Source organism: Bactrocera latifrons, unplaced genomic scaffold (assembly GCF_001853355.1).
Source record: "Bactrocera latifrons isolate USDA-ARS-PBARC rearing strain unplaced genomic scaffold, ASM185335v1 scaffold_11, whole genome shotgun sequence".
Taxonomy (NCBI): domain Eukaryota; kingdom Metazoa; phylum Arthropoda; class Insecta; order Diptera; family Tephritidae; genus Bactrocera; species Bactrocera latifrons.
Genome location: NW_017534519.1, coordinates 1,586,854 through 1,603,090, shown reverse-complemented (window position 1 = coordinate 1,603,090; position 16,237 = coordinate 1,586,854). Strand labels below are relative to the sequence as shown.

The 16,237-nt window shown below is 39.3% G+C and overlaps 1 protein-coding gene across 2 annotated transcripts; it reads left to right on the top strand.

Annotated features, from left to right (window-relative positions):
- Positions 1–1,487: 1,487 nt before the first annotated feature.
- On the top strand, positions 1,488–15,474 carry LOC108972371 (retinol dehydrogenase 13). 2 transcript variants are annotated; one of them, XM_018938927.1, is made up of 5 exons: positions 1,488–2,006; positions 4,309–4,946; positions 5,479–5,542; positions 14,548–14,694; positions 15,174–15,474. In XM_018938927.1, exons 1-5 carry the CDS (start codon positions 1,909–1,911, stop codon positions 15,412–15,414), a joined length of 1,188 nt encoding a protein of 395 aa, XP_018794472.1. In that variant the 5' UTR covers positions 1,488–1,908; the 3' UTR covers positions 15,415–15,474. The 2 variants fall into 2 exon arrangements, with proteins under 2 accessions (XP_018794472.1, XP_018794481.1); XM_018938936.1 differs by lacking the exon at positions 15,174–15,474 and adding an exon at positions 14,769–15,089.
- Positions 15,475–16,237: the final 763 nt, after the last annotated feature.

Below are 16,237 nucleotides of genomic sequence, written 5' to 3'. Positions count from 1 at the left end.
ATTTATTTTTAACCTTTCCGTGTTTGAGTTGCTTACAGAATATAAAAAAACGACAATCGATTAATATCTATGGTGATCTCTATTCAGTATATTCAAAATGGCAGACAAAAGTTCTTTTTGGTTTTGTGACTTGCTAACTACCAGGTCTCAAATTTGAKDHAATATTTTGAGACTAAAGCTAGAGACTGTTTAGTGAATAGTAACTAGTCACAAATTGAGATTTTACCACAAAATGTCTCAAATAGAGACTAGTGACTGGTTACAGAATCCCGCTATAAGGTTAGGAGCATGCCATAATACAGCTGTTTAAAGGAAGCTGAACTCAAAACACTTAGCATGAGTATGATAAATTAATTATATAGAAAAACATATAATATTCGTACTGAATAAAGATAAGGATGATGTTTATAGATCAACAAATATTGTAATGAAAATAGATATACAAAAAAATTCCTGCTCTCTCTATTAGCTTGAACTGATTAGGAATCGGAATTGTAAATCTATGTTAACAATTTTACAAGAATGTTCACTGGGTAACCACAAAACTCATGTGAGTGAAGAATAGCGCAATGGATGCTCATTGAATCTAGCTTAAACTGAAATAATGCATTGAGTGTCATGGAATAGATGCTACGTGCAGCAGTGCCTTGCCAAGCCCGTGGCGTCCTTCATTATGCGTTCCGGTGTTCACATGTCTGCCCGACTGGCTTTTGCCGATCGCTTTGCTGAGCACTCCATTTAAATTCAATTGCTAGTCGTTTCTGCCTTCTTGCACTGACTACTCCATGTCAATTGCGTGAAACCAGTCCATGGGAGCTCAACCAGTCGAGCTCTTTGGTTACTGCATCCCCGCAATGCCCATGCCCCCGATTTGGGGTTCGGATAGCGCAGCTTGGTTTTGAGGTTGTATTGGGAATGTCAATTTAAAATCAGATTGGTGTGGTGAACTGTCGAATAAAGAATGTAATGGGAGGGAGCAATTGGAAAATCATGGAGAGTAGAAAAATGCACATGCATAAATATTGATTGATTGGTTGTGATTGTAGATGTAAAATTTAAATATCACTTGAGCTACCAACCGGAGTGGAATGTGATCCGAGCGACTAAAGTCAGGGCACAGTGTGTTACACACTTGATTAGATGAAAAAAAATTTAATTCACACTTGAAACTTAGGAAGTGAAAAATATTTAACCCCTTTAACTATATTGCCTCGCAGTTGAGAATCACTTTACCCCTTTTCCAGTAGTTTTTCTGGCATACGGCGGCCCTCTATTTCACTGTACTAGTAGCGGTTAGGCAAGCTGAGTGGCGCGCGATGTCGGTGGTCAGCGCACACATAAATTTCATTCAACCACAAAATGCATTCTAATAGGGAATGTCACCAGCAGAGCAGGGGAGCTCACGATTTAACAAGCTCAGAGCCGGGTAATCGGCGACGTGGCGTGTTGGTGGCTGAAGTTCTGTGCTCGCATTCGTTGCGTGCGAGTGATTCGAGGCGCACCGTATCGATCAAGTAATAAAACGGAAAAGCAATTCGCATAACAAAAGCAAAAACAATAAAGAATAATATTTCATAACATTTCATTGTGCGCTGCCGTTATCGAGCGCAATCCTGTCAAACCCAGCACTGGTATTAACCGCGCATTCTTACGTTTTTATGCGTGCGGGCGTGCGACATACGTGCGGGTGCTTCGCCAGCGACTCATCCTACCAGCAGGCGCACGAGTGTGCTATAAAACGGAATGAGTATTATGCAACACAAGGATTTAGTAACGCAATAACGCCGCGTTCAAACGTGTACGCATTTTAGTTGTTGCTTTTGTTTTTATTTTCGCTGTACAGCTCTCTACCAGCGACGTGTACACTCGTGACAGCGACAACGCGGCAAAAGTGCCACGGCAGCAAAAATGGATAAACTGTTGTCCCTCTTCGAAAATGCTGACCCATTCAAAACCTGGTGGCCGGCCATCGCCGCGGTTGTGTTCGGTGCCGTTATAATGGTGCGGTAAGTGTGTGAAATCGAAACCGTGCCACGGGTGCACACAGTTTTCGCAGCTATTCAAAATAAATAATTGCATCGATGACTTCCAACAATGTTCATATGTAAAATTCGCACAATTTTTCAGTGAAAATCGAGAAAGAGGTGAAGGGAGTGCAGTGTGCTTCGAAAAAACCAAATAACTTGGAAGCTATGTGCATTTTTATATCAGAAAAAATTTACGCGAACTCACCAATTTCCCCGAAAATAGTAAATCATTCGCCAGATGTGTGTGTATTCAGCGGACTATGACCCTTGTAAAATATTTTCTATCAAGTTGTTGAAAGTGAAGTTTGAACAACTCGGGATAGCAATATAATGTCCTGGAAAAACATATTTAAAGGGCTGAACCGCTAATAGTTCACTGCATTTATTGCAAACTCAGCGAATTTCAGACACTTCAGAGATATCTACGAGCATAAACATAGCAATTATAAGTCCAACCACTGTTGATTTCTTCAATAATTCAAAATTTCTTAAAAACTAGAAAAATCAACTAACTTCGGAGGCCCTGAAGCTATAATAACATTTAGATTTTTCTTGTTTTGATCGGTCAGTTCACTTGATAGCTATATCCTGTAGTGGTCTAAGCAGCAAATACTTGCTTCCTATCATTTAGTTTGTATGGCGGCTATCTATATCGTACGTGACCGGATTAAAATCCGGGTTCATTCCGGTCATGTAGCCCCGACTTTGTTAATGCTTTTAAACGTACGTGTCTAAAACGGATTGTTTCATTTCATCCATTATGCATGCATACCTGTTCAAAATTCTACTATCCTTTCGTTTTTGTTCGAAACAAGAACTTGATTCCTACAACATTAGAGTAAAAATATTTACACGTTTCATAAGATATACAAGGTGCGTTCCAAAGTAAACAGGACTTTTTGAATGTAGTTCCCCCTGGTGGCGCCATCTATATGTCGACTGGTGCCTTAGATTCTGCTAAGTGAGAATTTCATGACATTCCATTAATTGGAAGTGAAGCTATTGCATTTTAAGTGTAAGTATTTTTGTGTTATCGGTGCGAAAATCAGTTTAGAACAAAGAGCCAACATTAAATTTTGTTTTAAAATTGGTAAAAGTTTTACCTAAACGTTTCAATTGATGAAACAGCTTTATGGCGATGATTGTCTATCATTTAGCAGAATGGACGAGTGGTTTCAACGTTTGCAAAGTGGTTATGAGGACATATATGACTATCAACATGTGGGCCAATCAAATTCCGTGATCACCGGAAAATCCATTGAAACTGTGCGTAAGACACTCGTTCGACATGCTTTCAGCTGTATTGAAGCAGAAAGAGACTATTTTGAATAAAATAAATTGATTTTGCCGAAAACCCCATTTGTTCTGTTTTTGTTTTTAAAGTCCTTTTTAATTTTGAACGCTCCTTGTAGATACACATTTTTGAGGATATTGTGAAAAATTGAGCAAGAGAATTTTTATTTGAGAATTTTTTATTGTGATAGATATATTTATTCAAATAATAACCCAAAACTATTTTCTGCTGAATACCTTCCCACAATTTTTGATGTCCTTTGCTTAATTTAAACCGCCTTACTCTCTTTTTCATTCAATCAAAGCCAAAGCTCCCTGCAGCTTTTAAAAAAATAAATATATACTATATTACTGAGAGATGTCATTGTTCTTGTTTTTGTGAAATAAATCAGAATTACTCAGCAATTCAATGCAGTATTACGATGAGAGCAGAAAATCCAATTGATAGCTTTGAAGGTTAATTGAGCTTAACACCACAGAAGAAAGCACACACCGAAGGACAATTGAAACAATAAACACAAGGCTGACTGGATGTCAATGTAATTGCTAAGCCGCAACATGTGACATGCAACTTGCATTTACGCCAGCAGTGCAGTGCATATGTGCAGGCTTGCGGTCGGAGCAGGCGGCACCATTCCGCCTGTGTGTGTCTAAATGTCACGTTGCTTGCTCAAACTGTTCATTAATTAGCGATTTCACGCCGTGCCACCTCCGCTGGTGCATATAACGGCGCGCATGTTTGTGTGTGTGTGTGTGCGTGTGCGTGTAGGCAATTTATAGCGATGCAGAGGCGCGTGGCGTGGCAGCCAGAGAGAATGCGCTCCAGCGGCAAACCGCACAACCGTGTTATTGCAACAACACATTGACCGAATTAAAGCGCTGTTGATCCAACTATTCACCACATTTACACAACATTGCAAATACCTCTTCCCTTTTCACTTCTACACACCTAGCGCAGATTTCAATAAAACGCAACTCTTCTTTGCAGCACACTGATGAGCGGCCAACGCTGTCCCAACGACAATCAAATACGCGATCAAATAGTTATTGTGACGGGCGCGAATAGCGGCGTCGGCCTGGAGATTGCCAAAGCGCTGGCAGCGCGCGGTGGCCGCATTGTGTTGGCCTGCCGCAACATGGCCGCAGGGGAACGCGTGGCAAGGGTTATTAAGCGCGAGCTAGCGTGCCAGCGTATCGGCGCTGATGCGGAGGGGGAATTTTTTGTGGAGGCGCGCTATCTGGATTTGCGCTCCTTTGAAAGCGTGCATCGGTTTGCGCGTCGCATCACCGGCGAATTCGAGCGCATCGATGTGTTGATAAACAATGCGGGCATTATATTCGGCTCACTTGGCGGGCGCACCGTCGACGGCTACGAAGAGCATCTGCAGGTGAACTATCTATCGCACTTTCTGCTGACACAACTGCTACTGCCGCACTTGCGACGCTCGCCCAGCGGCGGGCGCGTGATAAATGTGACGGCACATGCCCATGCCGCAGCCAAAATCGATTTCGACGATCCGCTTAATGTGGGTACTTGGTCGGTGAAATTCCATGCACGTGACGCTTTCGCTCACTCCAAGCTGGCCGTCATGCTGGCAACGCGTTGGCTGGCGCGACGAATGAAGGGTAAGTACACACACACACTCATATACATATATGGTTAACATAGAGGGTGGGACCGCGCACACAACGGTATTACAAACAAAAAGGTTCACAGGAACATTATCCCCACATACTTATTAACACGTACATACCTGTGTATGCACGGTTGGCCAAAAGTTTGGCAAAATGCCGCCCAGCCCTGCGCCGCAGCAGCAAAACGCGAGCCTTTGTATTTCTTGCGTGTTTGGGGGGTGGTGGCGCCACCACCCTATTTGCATAGTCAGTTACCTTGTTGGCTTAGCTCTTGCCGGCGCTTGTTCCTTCTTTGTGGCACTTGCTATTGCTGTTCTTTATTGCCTTTGTTTGCTTGTTTTATTTCGGCGGGGCGTGTTGTTTGTTACCCTTGCTGGTAACTTCAACACGTTTTGCCAAAGTGATTTTAATTGAGTTTAAATCGTTTTTGCGCTTTTCATATTTTCGTTTCACTTTGCCTGCCTTGTTTTTTGCATCTTTGTGTTTATGTGGCTGTTCACTTGCTTTATTTCGCTTTTCACAGGCACTCCACTGACGGTCAATTGTTGCACACCCGGGCTTGTGCGCAGCACGGGACATTTACGCAAGTAAGTTGAGCCTCCAATTAATTATAATTCTTATTTTTTTATTATTTTGCTAAAAGCTAACTGATATTGTTTGTAGCGCGGAGCTTTAAGAATATGTTTTTTTTTGTTTGTTTATTAAGCAATTTAATTAATAACAAAGTAAGAAGTTTAAGCGCTAAGGAAGTTTGCACAATCTGGCTAACAATAGGAATTCAGCTTATCATTCATCCAGGAAATAAACTTATTTATAAAACGTTTTATAGAAAATTTCAATATATGTTTTCTAGCCGAACCAAAAATAAAAACTTAAAACTGGACTTTTGGCAAATACAAAAATATTACAAAAAAGTAAAATTTCGCGACACTATTTTTTTTTTAAGTAATTGTAATCGAAAAAGAAATCTTTAAAAATTATATCTCAAAGACCTGAGTAAAACTTCGTGGAGATCAGTTGAGCAGTTTTCGAGAAGTCTTGCCAACCGGCTTCAAAAACACAGTTTCGAGAAAAACGTGTTTAAAGACACTATTCGAACAGTATTATTGAGGTGTTATAGAATTTGATAAAACAAAAAGAAAAAACTATTTTTTGCAAACCGTAAGCCCATGTAACATCCCAAGTTAGTTAGTCAATAGCAGCCTTTTCTGCTCAATTTTCCACCCTTATCAATCGTAACATTTGTTGACTAGAGTAAGTTAACATTGGGATTTCCAGTACTGACATTATTTTGAGAGTTTATGTTCGTGGTATGTTATTAGGGATAAGATATATCTCTTGCCCCCTCTCACTATCAAACCAAACAATTTCTAAATTTTAAGGTTAAAGTTTTATACATTTAAAAAAATAGTTAATTTGTTTAAGAAAAAATTTTAAAATTCTCGAATTATACGCAATCTTTGACAACGTTAAGAAGCTCCTCTAAAGCTGCAGTCATTCCGACTCCGAAAGTTAAACTGATGGGCTGATTGAATCGAACGGCTACATTTAAGGTTAGACTAGAATAGATAGCTGTTCCTTCAGCGAAGTGCCGAAGCACACTTAGACTGTTAAATACAATCCTTCATGAAGACAAACCAAAAGCACTTATAGATGGATATTAGCCATCGGCAAAGGCGTCCTTTCACAAATCTGCATAGGGGTTTAATTTATATATGTATATGCTATATCACCTGGATATCTAAAAGTATGAGATCCCAGGTGTTTTTGTCTTGATGACTACTCAGCTGTGGGTGGTTGACCAACGCTTTCTGACCTGGTGTGAGACCCAACAGGCCAGTAGAGAATCACAAGATGCCAATTGAACTCGGTTAATGCATCCGTCAAAAATTCACCGTCCCTTTCATCCAACGAGTTCTTTCCTCCTACGCCTGTGGCTACGCTTTAGAGAGCTGTAAGTCAAAAAATATTGAAAATGTTCATTTCAAATTTAAGTAATATATTTCTGAAGGCATAATAGGTTAGGGAGGCAGAATCTCCACAATTTTCTCCTTATGTTGATATAAGGAGAATTCAAAGTTCTATAAGATTCCGCCGAGATTTTCAAATTTAACCAAAAGTCTACCTTGTAAACCATTAGATATCAATAAAAAATTTAGTTTCTGCAAGCAATTTGTAATCCTTTGCACGGTGCAAAAATTAATTATTCCATAAAATGACAAACTCGCATGCGAATATACTCTACTTGCAACGCCTTAATGGCATTCCGCATACATTGCCGAGTCAATTTCTCACATCCCAATGAGTTTGCACTTCAGTCTCTTGATTTTATGTAAATTCCAAATGAACGCCGAAAGCAGCCAAAGCAGCAGAAAGCAGGGCACGCCCTGCCCGTGAATGAATCATAAATTGTGTGCAAAACAGCAAAAAGGATTAACAATTGTATCTTAAATAAAGAAGCAAGTACGGTTGGAGTGCACGTGTGTGAGTGCCTATGTGAGTGTGTGCATGCTTAGTGTAAATGTGTGCTTGCGTGGGCGGAGCATTTGCACTAATTGCCTGTGCGCCTGAACCTTTCAAAGAGCAGCTTCTGCTAAGGATGCATTCTAACGGTTGTCGTTGCTTATACTGAAGATGATGCTCTTGCAATTCACTGTTGCAGCGCCGTCAACTGAATATTTATTAAACAACCGACAGCGCATAAATCTCTTTGCAAAAAACGGGGACCCCAAAGACAACGCGAGGGGCGCAACTTGCCAACTTGCGGAAAGCTCAAGGTGCGAGTTTCGGAGTGTTAAACAATTTGCGTCAAGCAAAGCTCTTAACATTTCCTTACCCATACACACACCAACAAATGGACGGTGCCGACACATGCCTGCTGAGGTTGTAGCATAGCTTAAGGTGCCAAGTGAGACAACGGCAAACTGCTTTCGGCGCTACCGTCGCGGTTGCTGCAGTTGGCGGTGCTGTTGTCGGTCCGTCAACGAGCTTCTTATTGTGCCATTCCGACGAGTCGTAGTAATTAAAATTCCGAGCTACGCGCCGAAATTCGCATTTCCAACGTGAGTTCTTACGTGCCATATGTGTGTGTGTGCGTGTGCGAGGGGCACATGTATTCCTTTTGTAGAACGCGTGTAAGTAGCGTTGCTGTTGCTCATAAGAGACATTTGCTGGTTTTACTGCTTAAGCTGGTTAGGAGCGCGGCGTTTTCGGAAGCAAAGCTATTACTTTATCAGCAACCATTCTGTTTATTAAAGGAAATTTGAAGCCGAAATTTGGCAGTCAATGTTAATGCTACTAAATATGATCGTATTTTGCAAGGCGTTCTTTATTGCTTTCATACGAATATCGAGTTTTTACAATTAAATAAAGCAAATATTTTAAAAGAAAAATAAAATTTTTTTTTTCGAGCAAACGAGCAAATGCTTGGGAATATTTCATCATTCCGTGTTAACGTTTAGGGTGTGCGAAGTTGAAATATGAACGCAATAACATGCTTCGAAAACTTATTGAACATTTTAAAGTGGCAAGGCGTATAAAATAAAATTTACGAGCATCCGCTTTGGATTTGCGCCTACACACACATACATAAGAAAGCTGGTTGGCTCACAGTGATTCTGTTACGTACATACGTGTGTATGCCATTGAAAGAGCCAAATACTCGATAAACAACTTAACGCGTTTTTCTAAGCGCTCTTTTTATGTGCGATTATTTTTAGTTTTAAAATATTTATTGAATTGAAAATAAAAAATAATATAGTGGAAAGCAATGAAGATTTGCAACCAAACAAAGCTAAAATTTATTATTGCGAATGTAATATTTTTAAATAAATTATTATTACATATTTCACTTGCATATGTTTCAAATCAGGGTTGTACAACAAATATAGGACTCTCTCCAAAATTTATTGTTGTTTTATTAAACAGTATGGACGTCAGTAGGACAATGGCCTGTTAAAAGCTCCACAATTCTACCGATAGCGGTTCTAGGGTGCATTTTATTTTTACCTCATATTTTTTGTAATTTCGCGCGATTCCGCTATCACAAACACAATATATACACTCGAAGCCATTGATAGCGAGGTTAGGATCTCCTTAGCCAGCCCTGAATGCACTGTTAGTTCAAGGCTAGCTCTGTTATCTGAGTGAATGATCACTCCTCTGAAGGAGGCTGCACTCCGGAGCAGTAGATCTACCTTAATTGACAGAGAAGGAGCCAACAGAGTTCGGCTGGACGACTCCATGATCCAAGTTATCCGGTATGAGGTCAAAATGCGGGGTATCTGAGTGTCCAGATACGTGTTCCTTTCCCAAATTCTCTGAGTCTGATAGCAACACAAGGCAGTTGTGTGGAACATAGTTCTGCGAAATCTATTTTAATCACAATTGAATCTCCTTATACCAAAAACGAAGAAATTTCTTTAGAATTGGGCGAAAAATTCTCGTTAAAAGATTAAGTGCTAGTCAAAATTTGCAATTCGAGCGTGTCGTCCGTAACAAGCAGCAATTTATCATGTTGCATGGAAAAAATACGAAAAGTGTTAACATGCGTCATTACAATTTGCAACACATGACAAGCCTAACAACGCACGCACACACGCGCATAAACGCATAAATGGAAGGCCGTCTTCGCTTCCGTTTGGATTGCCAACCTTCAGTATGATTACATTTTTATACATATATATTGGGTATCCACATATATTTGTGTTTATGAGTATGTGCATTAAGATACAACATCTGCCTTTCGTCGCCACCAACTATTGAAGTAAAGAATCTGTTGTGAATATATCAAGCCAACAGCTACCGGCTTTAAGCTGGAGATATGAAGTGTAAGCGTAAGTGAGAAAAACCTTTTAAGCACCTGTGAGTGTTGTAAAAGGTTTGCTAAACTCTTATTTTATAAATTTGGAAGTGTGAATAAACCGATTCGAAGCAAAAATTTCAGAAGAAAATCAAGAAGTGTCTCTAGCATTTATTGATGTATACATATGAAATAGTACAGGATCTCACCCAGTATCATCCCATTGATATCCAGAAACTCAAATAAAAGTAAAACGAATAGTGTTATAGTCACTGTCTCATCACATCTTGTGCATACAAAATTTAAAAAACTGACTTGGTGGAAAATTTGACTGCACTCATGTGTGAAACATCTGGTAAATAGAACACGAAAGCTTTAATTATGACAAAACTAAGGCACATACAGTATATTAGGCTTCAGACATTCCGTGTGTGGATATATGAGACTTAAAATCTTTCTCTCTCCCATGAAGTAATACTTAATCCGGTGGTTCCATGGGCAAAATATGAGCTGGGAGTAGGTTAGATTTGGCGTATTAAAGTTTCCCACTCCGGCTTTTGAGGTTTCCTCTTACTATAAAGAAAATAGCATTTCAGACAAAATGTAACTTGTAGTTTCGTTCAAGCTTTATATGGGCATTACTCAGTTCAGTTCGTTACTCCAAAAAGAATATCTGTGCGCTGAGTTTCACAAAAAATTGCAACATTTTAGCTGACTAATTTATTAAACTCATTTAAATTTTAAAATTCAGACTTCCAGCAGATTTTTCAAAAGCTTTCTCCGCATGCACTTCTCTTCCACATCTCACAATCCCACAGATCTTAAGTGGTTTCTCGTATTAAACATAGACTATTCAACGATATTCATAGCCGGAACTACTTATGTATGCAGTAAACGAAGAGCATTAGTCTGCTGTGTTTACATAACTGTATATGCAGATGTGTGTTTCAAGTCTCAAATCCATACTGTCGCATCACTTTTGTCCCAGTCTTGTTGACTTACTTCTCCTCTGATCTTTATTGGGTGCCTGCATACACAGAATATATACTATATATCCATTCATTATCCTCTTTGTTTTCGCAAACTTAGAAAGCATGCCTTTCTCCTTGTTGCAGGATGCGTCTACTTGCTTAGTGTATTTTATTAGCGGGTGTAATGCGGAGGCAGGCAGCCACATACAGAACCGCATTGGCGCATAAAGCGACAGCAGCTGCCATCACGCTTGAGTTACGTGAACTTTACTTAGCCCCAACACCAAACACAAAAACAACAATAACAATAACAACAACAAACATGAAATTATAAAAAGCCAACAGCTGCAACACTCGTGTAATGAATAGGCCAGTGATATAAACCAGGCAAGTGGGGTCGCGGGCGAGGTTGTGAGGCGGTTAAGATTGAAAGGAAAGTGGCGACATTTGTAAAGCTTAGCGCTTTTTATGGTGATTATTATTAGTAGAAAAATGAAAATAAAAACAAAAACAACAGCAATAACAACAAGCACATAACGCGTGTCACAAAAGAGCGGAAGCAGCAGGTCTCTCGGCTGCTCGAAGGGTTTCGTCCGCTCGTGTGTGGCCGCATGTTTGCCGAGCGGGTATTAATGCAAGACAAAGCGGCTGAAATGACAGTCAGGGAAAAGCGCAAATGAAAAAGAGATAAACGTATTAATTATTTATTTATACATTTTGCGGATGGTGGAAATGTCGATGAACCCTCGCGCCGTCGTGCTCAGCTGTGTGCCGAAGTGAATGCTTTCGGTGCGATTGGGGGAGATGAGTGAAACTCCTTAGATCTGCCGCTAGCCGCACCTAAGCATCTGTGACTGTCTCTATGTGTGTGTTTTGAAGCCAATGCTGGCATGTCCTAATGACAACAATAACAGCAGTGACAACAGCAGCTGTTGCAAGTAATAGGGATGTGGGGCATGTGGCGTGTGGCATGTGATATGCGGTATGTTGAGGCATTCTGTGGCATCACATTTATGCGACGGCGTTGTCTGCTGTCTTCTCTGCTGTGCGGTTGTGGTTTGCGTAGCGCCGAGCTTGCTTTACCTATTGTCACTCACTTCTGTCCTATAAAGTAAATTTAAATGTGTTTAACCGTAGGTCATGGAGTTACAGAACTTTTTGCTACATTGTTATAAATATTTATACGCAATATGTTGACAAAGCAGATTTTCTCTCTGTGTTCGAGTTAGTTTTGCTACAGGAAATTATATGTGGTAATGTAATCAACTCCTCAAGATAGAAAATAAATTTATAAATGAAAAATTTGTAAGACAGCTCCAGTAAATGTAAACTTTAAAAACTAAAAATAATAAGAAGAATATTTTTATATTATTTATTTGAGTGTTGCTCGATTAAATAAATTGGTCTCAGTTTTGCTGTAGGTAGTATTTATAAAAAGGGTTTTAAGGTGGGTTTACGGGTTTAAAAAAATCGACTTTTTTATTGTCTTATTATTATTCTGCATCACCTTTAGAATATTGTCTTAAATTTTCTAGTTGATACGAATAATAGTTTCGGAGATACAGCCTTGAGAAATTGTGTGCTTTTTTCTCGAAACTGTGTTTTTGAAGTCGGTTGGTATGACTTCCCGAGGACTACTTCACCAATCTTCATGAAATTTTACACTGGTCTTTGAGATACAATTCTTAAAGACTTTAACCAAGGATTTTTTTTTCGATTGCAACTATTTGAAAAAAAAAATGTCGCGAAAGGTTTTTGTTAATACTGGGCTTGTCTGAAAATTAATAGGACTGAGTCGATTTAAAAAAATGTATTGAACCAATCGTTAAACTCTTCAAAAGCTTTCAAAATAGGATCCTTCTCATCGATGTAGCGCAATTTCCAAGCATTGAAGGCGTCTCGGAAGGTATTTTCCTTAATAGCCTTGAGAGCCTTGGTGCATGCTACTTGGATCCTTTCTGTTATCACAAAATGCTTGTCTTTCATCGACTTTTTCAGGCAAGGTAAATTCCGGGCGGCCACATTTGGGCTGTAGGGCGGCTGCGGAAGCGTTGGAATGCCTGCCTTGACTAGGTAGCTGTTCACAAGAAAGGTTGCGTGAGCCGGGACGTTAACGTGGTGCAACTTCCTATCGGCTTCGATGCCTTGTCGACCCCGGATCGCATCAGTGACCTCTTCCCAGTCCTAGAAAAAGGCGTTTGGCCACTGAAACACACCACTTCTTGCTAAAGCAACATCTGGGAGGGCCTGTTTGTAATAATAAACTATATCCTTCCCTATTCTTTCGTACTGAAATCTCAGAAAAATAGTGTTCATGTGTTCTTGACGACTCGCCTACTTTAAGATTAATCTTTGAATGATATTTTATATTTTGAAACATACAACATGGCTCCATACAATTTCTAAAGTTTACCACGACGTTCTCCTGAAAATAAAAGCTTTGTAGAATTTCGGGCTCCAATTTTAGTCAAAATTATACTCCTGTAAGAGCTGTGAAAACAACAAGTACTAGAGAGCTATTCACATTTTTTAATAAGAACGATGCTAGATCTTAAAATAACACATGAATGTTCTCGTATATGTATATTTATCATTTCGTTGCCATCTTAGACCCGAATTTGTGAGTTCGGTAGGCCGATGAAAGGTCACTCTGCACATTTTAAAATTTAATCACGTCTCTCTGCAGTATATTTCCATTCCTTTCCCTGCATTTTAAAGTAGTTGTGCTTAACACTGCTGTTTTTCCCATTGTTCGAGCTGATGTAACTGTTTAGGCCTGTCGTCTTTTGCCTCGGCCAGATCCATCTGCTTGTGCCACACTTCAGCCTCGACCGCATGTTTCTCAAGTTAATTTATTCATAGCCTTTGTGTTGCACCTTTTTGCTGTTTCCCTTTCGTCGCCCTAGTTTGTTTGGTTTCTCCTTTTTTGTTTCAGCTCCTTACTGGTGCACGCATAAAATGCAAGAAGTAGGCTATGCAATCGCAGTATTTTTACCATATTATTCGTGCGTTTGGAAAAGTACAAACTAGTCATTAATATGTTCGACATTATGTTGCAATGTTTACTTTTCTAAGTTGGTTTTTCGACACTTTTGCTGCAATTAGTTTGGCTTCCAAGTGTTTTAATTATTATCTAGATGTAGTGAAGTAAAGAAATCAAAGGAAATACTTAGCGGTCATTGGTCAACTAACCGATAACATGACGATCCTAGAAATAATTGGAAATTTTACTTCCAATTAAGATTAGAAAATCATTTGGCTGCGCAAATTTTTATTAAACTAACATTCGTCTTTTTCCGAGACATAATTTTTGAATCGATTTTCCTCAATCTTTTAACATGGCTCCTAGATTATTTGAACTGATTTATTAGTGGCAATTTAAGTGCAAAGATTTATTTCCACAACGTCTATAAAGTTGGCTGAATGTTTGGGATTCGTGATTTTGAAAAGCCCGAAGGAAATTTCAAAGATAAACACTAATAACTTTAGTTCCACTTGATTTTCTTCAAAAACTAGAATTTAATTAGGCAAAGTTCAGTGCAAAGTCTAATGCGGCAGTACTCACTCATTCGCATACACTCACACACATAACATAAAGAACTTTAAAGCGGTTTGAGAGAGTGTATTGTCCTTTTCGAATGGCAGTAAATTTCACACGTGCCAAGCGTCTGCTTAGGTATATCGCCATGCTTAAATGTACATTTGAACAAAATCCGTGAAGCAACTACAAAAAGCATACGTATAATCTCGCCATTTTCATTTCTTTGTACTTTTGCTTCTTTTTGGTTCATTCATTTCGTTTCTTCTGGTTTCGTTTCAGTTCGCCACTAATGTCCGCCATTAGTGTAAAATTGATGACCTTTCCGTGGATGTGGCTGTTCATGAAGAATCCATTTGAGGGGGCACAATGCGCCATACGTCTAGCCACCGATCCGAAGCTCAAGAACGTAAGCGGCGAGTATTTCAAGTAAGTATTAGTCACCTACCCTGCATACTCGAACACCCTTGCCAACTCGGCACTTCACAACGACATACTTTCAGTTCAGGATACGTGCACCTGCAGCAGAAGGCCCTAAAATCACCGAATTTTGAGTTTCTTTTTATGCTATTGGCTGTCTTTGCCAGCAAAACTTTTAGGAGTGCTGTGGATACACTATTTGCCTAATTATTAAAATAATTACAGCAGCCGACGGCCATTTTAACAACTCCAGCTAGTATACAACCTTTGTATACTTTAAGTTTTTGGCTGAGATTGGCCAACTACTGCATTTGAAAGCCGGTGCTTCACTCCATATTCCTACTCTTACATACAAATGCGCAGGTGCAATTGATATTTTATTATTCCAACGTGTGCTGCAAGAAGCCCTCACATACTCAGTTTCGTCTTAGCTTCTAAACAAGTACATTTCTTTAATCTTTAACTTAGTGTGGTTTTTGTTGTTTTAGCGATTGCGAGATAGCACAATCGTCGGTGCATGGCCGGGATATAGCTTTGGCGAAGAAATTATATATGCAGACAATCAAGGAATTGGAAAAGGTTACCAAATTAACTATTGACAAGGATATTGAGGGCGAAACTTTACCTTGGGCAATAGCTGCCGAATCAGCAGAAGAAAGTCACCACGTAAAACCAGCACTGGAGGCGCCAAAAAAGAAACATCAAGGAAAACAAAAGCAAAGAAATTAAGCTGCTGATGAGTTTTCAATTTTGTGTCGCGAAATCGCTGGGTGACGCTGGCATGCATTAAAAGACTAAAGATTATAGATAATATTTCTAAAATATAAAATATAAATTAATTACTGTACTTTAAGTATACTTTATAGGTGTGTTCATTCCTTAATTTCCTGAACTTCAAAAAACTATTAATTTCAGGTAACTGGTTCGTAGATCATAAAGTTGAAATAGAGGTTTCGGCTTTCAGCTTGACTTCTTAGCTGAAAAACAATTTCGGTAAAATAAGATCGTAAAATGTGTAGACAATCTAACAATATTCTTCTACCCGAAAAAATACTTTTGACTAGATTTATTTACAAAAAAGAGTGACCTATAGCTCACGAATATATAAAATAAGTAGGTATCAACATTGATTTTTTTTATCTACATATGTATATTCAATATGAGCATATTATTCAGTTGGGACTACTATAGCTTAAAAGCGGTGATTTAAGTGTAAGTATTTTTTTCTATAGTCCTTTTTTGACCGATCACGCGTCACTCTTGTCAAGCTGGCATTATATTTTTATTCAGTATTGTTTGGCATTCAAATTGGAAAGACTTACGCCTGAACAACGTTTACAAGTCATTCATCCATATTACGAAAATTCACGTTCTATGAAGAACGAGATCCACCCGTTTCGCTCAACTTAAGGTTAACAAAATCGATCTACCCAGCATTGTATAATATTAGACCGAATAGACTACGTCCAGCAGGTAGTGAAGAAAATACTGCAGCGGTAGCGGAAAGTGTACACAAAAACCATGGAGAGTAGATTTGGCGCCGTCCGCAGCA